The sequence below is a fragment of the Triticum aestivum genome, chromosome 4D, assembly GCF_018294505.1.
Source record: "Triticum aestivum cultivar Chinese Spring chromosome 4D, IWGSC CS RefSeq v2.1, whole genome shotgun sequence".
In the NCBI taxonomy this organism is placed as follows: Eukaryota; Viridiplantae; Streptophyta; class Magnoliopsida; order Poales; family Poaceae; genus Triticum; species Triticum aestivum.
Window position 1 is genome coordinate 434,624,112 of NC_057805.1, and position 7,377 is coordinate 434,631,488.

General features: G+C 53.8%; 1 protein-coding gene across 1 annotated transcript; it reads left to right on the forward strand.

Moving 5' to 3' along the window:
* Positions 1-5,781: 5,781 nt before the first annotated feature.
* On the forward strand, positions 5,782-7,047 carry LOC123100209 (uncharacterized). The gene has a single exon (XM_044522171.1). It carries the CDS (start codon positions 6,290-6,292, stop codon positions 6,728-6,730), a length of 441 nt encoding a protein of 146 aa, XP_044378106.1. The 5' UTR covers positions 5,782-6,289; the 3' UTR covers positions 6,731-7,047.
* Positions 7,048-7,377: the final 330 nt, after the last annotated feature.

A 7,377-nucleotide genomic window follows, 5' to 3' on the forward strand; every position in this document is an offset into this window, starting at 1 on the left:
CCGGCACGGCGGGTCTCCAACACCGTCCCCATGACCGGCAGCGGCGAGCCCCGGAGGTACATGCTTCAGTGCAAAGGACGGCTCCCTTCCCCACCGCTCATCGGAGTGGAACCGCTGCCTAATGCTTCAGCCGGAGAGGAACGGTCCCTACGCTGTACGGACCAAAGTTGGTTCTTGGGTAAGGGGACGACGCTGGCCGGCGAGAGGGCAAGACATCGACTGTGTATGCCGGCGGTGGCCTTCCTGGGACCCAAGCGGCGGGCGGCGTCGGTCTCCTGTGTTCTACTTCTCCTCGATGATGGCGGCGGGCGCGGACGTGCGGGCCGCCACCTCGTCGACATCCGCACAAACGGCTTCTTTCTTTGCCTGCATGGTGCGGCTACGCGTGCGTCGACGGCGGATGACGCGGTCGCAGGCATTGGAGGCGCAGTACGACGCGGGGTCATCAATGGCAGCGACGATGCCCGTGCTACTGTGCTCCCCGCCGTGCCGGCCTGGAGCAACTCGTCACTCCTCCGCGAGCTGGCTTGCAGCGGCGCGTTGCTGAACCACGCACCGGCTTGGGGCGGCAACTTGCTCCGTCGGGCTTGGAGGTGGAGCAGCGAGCTGCCTCGCTTGTATCCGGCGGGCTCGGTGGGCCACCCAGCCGACTTTTATGCCAGAGAACTACTCTTCCGGCTCGTCAGATGCTATCAAAAGAGTGGAGAAAATGGTGGAAGGAGGAGACGGGGAGCGGCGGATTGGTGCGATTCTTGCCCGGCATCTGGCCTTGTTTAAATAGAGGGCGGACGGGAGGAGCTTGCCCGGCGTTGTGTTTAATGCTGGCCCCCTCGTGAACGGACATGTGGCCGGAGTAGATTTCTCGGCTTCCACGCTTGTTTAATGAAGGTGTTTGAATGCGGCGTGTGGAGGCCGTGTTCAACCAGCCGTGCAGCGGGCGCCGCCCTCGGCCAGTGTGCCGATTCAATGGCGGAGGCAGTGAGAGGTCGCGTCCGCCCTAAAGCGCCAGTGCGCCACTTCAGTGGCGGAGGCAGTGAGACGCCGCGTCCGCCGTGAAGCATTTTCAATATGGAGCGACGCACTCTAGAGCGGCATGAATGCCGGCATCTAGGCGACGGACGGAAAGCGCGCGCAGGGGGAGGTTTTTTTGGTGGGCCAGGATGGTCAGAAGCGGACGTGACAGCGGTCCGGACTCCCGCAAACTTTCCCCACGTTTTTCTCCTGTTTACGAGAGAAAAAACGTCCGAACCGTACCACGGACCGATACAGGATCACGTTGGATGGCTTTCGCGGTCCGGACAGCACGATCCGGGCTGATGTAGGAGGTTTGCGGGTCGGCATTAGTGATGCCCTTAGAGGTGTACTGGAAACAATGAAACTGTGCACGTACGCTGCATTGCCTACCTATATACCACACAGACTGCATAAAAACACGAGCGCTACATATGGTATGCTGGTCATGCAACGCCACCGATCGCCGAGTTGACAGCACTAGCTCCTGTGCGCAAATTCCAACCAAACAACGGAACAAGGACGCCGCGCCAGATCCAGCGCCACATCACCGGAGCGTACACGACAGACAGAATACACAACCTGCACTGCACTGCCCTGCCCGCAGCCCGGCCGGCCTGTCCATCGCGCGCGATTGATCGACGGCACCGCCCCGGCCAGCCAGACGCGCGCCGTCTCCCTCCCTCCGGCCGGCCGGGGCCAGGCAGACCCGCGTATATGCAGAGGACAACTGGGCGCCAAGCGCAACGCGACGGGTCGCGAAAGCAGAGGCGCGCATGCGCTTGCACGCGGCCGTGAGCGATCAATCCATCATCTCTCCATCGATCCAAACCAAACCAAACCGGGCCGCGCAGGGGTGGTTTCGTTCGCCGGACCGCATGATTACTGCCGCCCCCCGTCCCCAACGGAGGAGGTATCGTCCGGCGCCCGCGCGCTAGCGGACACCGCCGGGAAATTATCGCCGCGCTACGCTCCGGGGGCGGGGGGGGGGGGGGGGGGGGGGGGGGGGGGGGGGGCGCAGTGATGAGTGATCGTACTCTGCATCTGCATGCATGGAGGAGGCGACGTGCGCGCCTGATCGGTCGATCGACGCGACCCGCCCGCCCGCGCGGCCGGCCGGCCATCATTATTCGACGGAAGAGTACGTCTCATCGTCATCGGCATCGGCATCCCTGGAATGGAACAAACGATATGCGTAGGTGTGTGATAGGATAGGACCTGTCATGCTACCACAGCAATGCATCGAGGATACTTCAATTATTATTAGGATTATTCTGCGAAAAATCAAAGATCATATATTAAGTAGCACAGACAGAGTATAGCATAAAACTACAAGCTTTGGGGCTAGGGTTCCAAAACCTACCTGCTTTTTAAAATTCGCTCATAACTACCGCAAAATTGGTTTTTTGTTTCAAAAAACTACAACTTTCTGCTAGGGATTGATTGGGCCGGAACTGATCGTGATTATAATAGGGATGGCCCACACGTCAGAGCTGACGTGGCATCAAAGTCCACTCTGTTAGGTTGACCGATATGCTGAATGTTATGACATGTGGGGTTCGCCCATCAGTATCGACATAAAAAAAATTCCCAAATCCAAAAAAAAGGCTGAGAAGATAGAGCTCGTCACCTTTGGCTATGCCCCTACCCTGCCTCACGCACGCCATCTTCTGCCATGGAGAGGCATCTCCATCCACTCGACAGCCTGCCAGGGGAGCTAGGGAGGTGTTGGGCGGCGAGGGAGCTCTGTCGGCAGGGGAGGTGAGGGAGCTCTGCCGACGGGGGAAGGTGAGGAGCCTTTGCCGATAGGGTAGGCCAGGGGGCTCTGTCGGCAGGGGGCAGGGGGCACCGGTGTCGAGCTCCTCTGGACCGCGCCTATCCATGGAGCGCCGCCGCCTGTCAAGCTTTGCTGGACCGTGACCATCCACTGCAATAGCCGACAAGCATCCCTACAAACTGCCGTGCGAGCCTGCCTCGAGTGTACAACCACCACGACCATGAGTGTTGGGATTACTGGCACCAGCCGGTGGTGCACGATTGCGTAAGAATCTTATGATAGAATGTGTAGGAAATAAAAGTACATTTATCATATGTACCCAATTATCTATCAATACGTACATCCCTCGACAAGGGCTCCTTTGATTCAAAGGATTCTCATAGGAATTTGAATTTCGGAGGATTAAAATCCTTAGGGACTTTTTCTATATTGGTTGTTTGATTCATAAGATTGAATCTAATAGGATTTCCCCCCTAAGGATTCCTTTGTACCATATTCCATAGGAATTTTAGCATCCACTAAAACCCCTTTGAAATAACCTTTTCTTATATGATGCAATCAAATAGACCAAAATCTTGTAGGATTGAAATGGTCATGACATGATAATCCATACGGGTGTGGGCCCCTCCTCCTTCCCTAATGTAAGCAGAAAATTATGCCACCTAACGTCAATCCATAGAATGTGTAGAACCTTGCTCGTAACTCTAACATTACCCGTCTTCACATTTCAATTCCGTGTTTTTCCTATTCCTGCATTTTCAGAATCCTGTGAGTGAAGGCCCTAACGTCAATCCATAGAATGTTTAGGTGGCTACATGCTGTCCAAGTATCTTTAGTTACACTCCTTCTCCCTCCCAATGTTTCCTTTGGTTCCGAAGGGTACACGTACGTACGTTGGCAATAGACACTGGTGCCGATCAGCAATGGCGGGGGATCCGGGGACGGCGAGGTATGGGAACCGGGATCGAACTGGCCGGGGGGTCGGTGTTCTAGCAGCTGGAGGTATAGCTGAGATCGAAGGCCGAGAGCGTGACAGGTGGGGATAACGTGAGAGAAGGAAGGGCTCTCGATCTATCTAGGATCCGGTGCATGCCATGCCATGCATACAATGCATGCATGCATGCACGGCGGATCAGTGTGTAGGTTCAGGGCACAGAGGCTGCATGCCTGCCCGTTGTTTGTTGGTAGTGATCGATGCATGCACCGTACGCTTGCCGAGTCGCTGACACATAATTTCTCAAAATAAAAATAAAAATTGAGAGATGCCGATCCATGCATGATTTGATTAGATCTTACATTAGCTTGATCGAGGTGGTTCGGTAAATGTCATGTCGGGGTAGTAGGTAACTAGCCTCCCCATTTGTGATGCAAATATATATGGTCGATTTTCTAGGCCAAGAGTACTTATCATGATCAGTTTTTGTACTACTCCATGCACGACACACATTTCTTAGCTACACACCCAATTCAAGTGATGCACAAGCTAGTGTGAGCATATGATTGAGCGGAGGCCCCACCCGTGGATTCTGTCAATAATCAAACTCAAGCTGTCAAGCATGGATTAGGACATTGACACAGATTAGTTTGTATTCGCGTAACTATTATACGACACACATGATGTAAGTGTACCCGGTGATGGATCGATGGATGGCCCATGCATGATGACATAAACATAATTGCGACGGAACAGTAAGCTGTGACACGGCCGGTCCCTTTCTGGCAAACAAAGGAAAGGAAACACCTACGCACAGTACCTGGCTGAACATCCACACATGCGCACACATGCATGTACTACTACTCCTACGCCCGCGCCCACAAGGCCAGAGCCAGAGGAATCAGAATACGCAAAGCTTGCTTGTCGCACCAAGTCCAGGTCCTAAAAGTAGACGGGAAAGAGCAAGATATAGTACGCATAAATAATGAGTTTTGATCCTTACAGGAGAGGGAGTGATCATAAATTAATACTCCACAGAAAGAGCAGTCAGCATGCAAGGACGGAGGTCGCACTGTTTGTGCCCCTTGTCTTCTCCCCCTTGGCATAGCATGCGATCTGGGCCTACGACTCTGCCATTTTTTGGGGGGTGGACAAGCATGATCTCATTTTAGAACAAACAGCATAGAATAATGGTGTAACTCAAAACCTACCCCCTGGAAAGCGTGAACTTGCTCCAATAGTCCAACCGCACCGAGTAAAAAACAGAATCCGCGTGCAACCACAAAGGCTAATAGGCTATAGGCTAGGTATAAGTAATATTATTTATTTACACCGATCCTTAACTCATCATCTGGCAGGTCGATTGGTTGGAGCACTACTTGGCCACACAGCAACCAAACAACAGAAAACATCAAAGCCACCCCAACCCCTACGCACACGACGGCACACGGCTCCACGGCGCAAAACCCCAAGCCATCTAGCGAGCTAGGGTTTCGTTCGTACATTAACTATGAAAATCAAGAACCGGAGTGGGAATAGAATGCGCTGCCATGCATGGATATACACTCCTACTACATGGATCGATGGGCCAGCTTATCTTAACATAACATAACATAACCTTGGTGATCGATGAGCTGATGAGCAGCTCCTGTCCCAGTCGAGCCGAGGGTCGTCCACGTCCATGACATCAAACAAGGCAACGATAAACATTGGGGAACAAGGAGGGCGGGGACAAGGAGGGCTCGCATGCAACCAACCCTTCCGAGTTTAAGAGAAAAACGAAAAAGAAGAGAGGCGTCAAGGGTTAGAGGACAAAGAGCACCACGAAATCCTATACGACCATATTCCTCCCCGCTGTCTCGCGCCAAGCGCTAGCCTCCAGGGCCCTTTGTACTACCTCCCCGGCCTCACCCGACTTTAAAAAGTGGCGCCTCACATCCAATCACCAAACCAAACCCAACCCAACCCACGACCACTACACTAGCGCTAGCTAGCTGCACGCGCCACACCATCCATGTCCGTGTCCATGTCCATGCATACACCCTACCCCGGCCCGGAGGCATTTTCCCGCTTGGACTTTCCACCCCTCGCCCTGATTCCCTTCCCTTTCTTCCTCCTCGAACCGCTTTAGCTTGCCAGCAAAGTGGACGGGCCTTGGATTGGATCCCTTGGATTTGAGTTGGCGCGGAAACACATGCAATCACTATACATACCCAAACGAACGCATCATCATGAGTAGCCAGTAGCTAGCCAGTGTGAGAGTATTAGTGCAAGAGGACACACGATCTATGCTATGCAAACCCCCCATGCCTGATGCCTCACCCCCCTCGCATACATATATATACCCCGGCCTGCCCCCTCCAACCTTCCCTCAACCAGTGATCGGTCCATTTGCGGCTTGCTTGCTAGCTCCAACCAGACCAAACAGCGCCACCCCTCCCTCTCGCATCGCACACTCGCATACCCACCTAGCTAGCTCTACCCACTACAAGTGAGCTAAGCCAGTCCTAGCTCTGCAACAAGAAGCACTTGCGGGCCAGCTACTCGTAAGCAAGTCCATCTCTCCGATGAGAAGGCAGGGGCGCAATGAGGCCTCCCCGTCGATCATCCACACGTCCTCCATAGCCCTCCTCCAGGAGCGGTTCAGGAACCTGCAGAGGGTCAAGGAGATGCGGGAGGGGAGGGAGCTGCAGCGGGTGCACCACTCCGCCGACGCCGCCGACCGCGCCGGCTCCCCGTTGCCGCCCGCGCCTCTGGACCTTGGCCTGCAGCCGACGGCGGCCAGCGGCGACGAGCGGCCGAGGTGGTTCTTGCACCCGGACCTGGTGCGGCCGTCCAGGCCCCTGCACGGCGCGTCCGCCTACAGCGGGTTCGGCGGCGGCAACAGCGGCGTCCAGCAGGCGTCGCAGCCCGCGGCGGCGGCGGCGGGCTCGTGGGGGGAGGTGCCGAGAATGCAGAATTCAGGCTATAGGGGTGATGTAGACGTGGACACCTCGCTTCATCTGTAATATCGTCTACGTACGTACGCCGTCCCTGCTGCGGGCTGCGGCTAGCTGTTCTTTGGTTATTTTGTACGTACGGCTTGTAAGCTCCGGACTTATTTGCAGTACCACTAGTTATTACCTGCTGTTGGGTTACTATAATTTGAGGTCTCCCAGTCCCAGCTAGTCACACTACTTTACATATCTGAACCTTCAAGGCGCGCGCATATGCTTGCTTGCTTAATTAGCATGTCCATTATTAGGATGGTCGATGTTGACACATGCATCTCTCAGAATGCGACTTTCAATACTAATTTCTCTCTATCGGAATACACGCATGTATATAAAGCCAGACAAGATCATGACCTTAATAAATTATAAAAAGCACATATGTTGAGTAAAATTTACACATGGGATTCTCCTACGTACGTCGATATAAAAACAGAACATTGTTGGCTGAAGTTCTCGACGAACCAGAGTAACCAACTTACATATACACTTGGTCAGGAAAAGTTAAATCCTAACAGAGACACTACATATGGGAGCATACGCATATACTCCTGCAGAGAGGAAATAAAACATGATATCTAGTTTCATTTTTCAAAGTAAAGATAAGTGCATGTCGCATCAGCAGATTATATTTAGCTTAAACGTACCAAGTGTTCACACACACA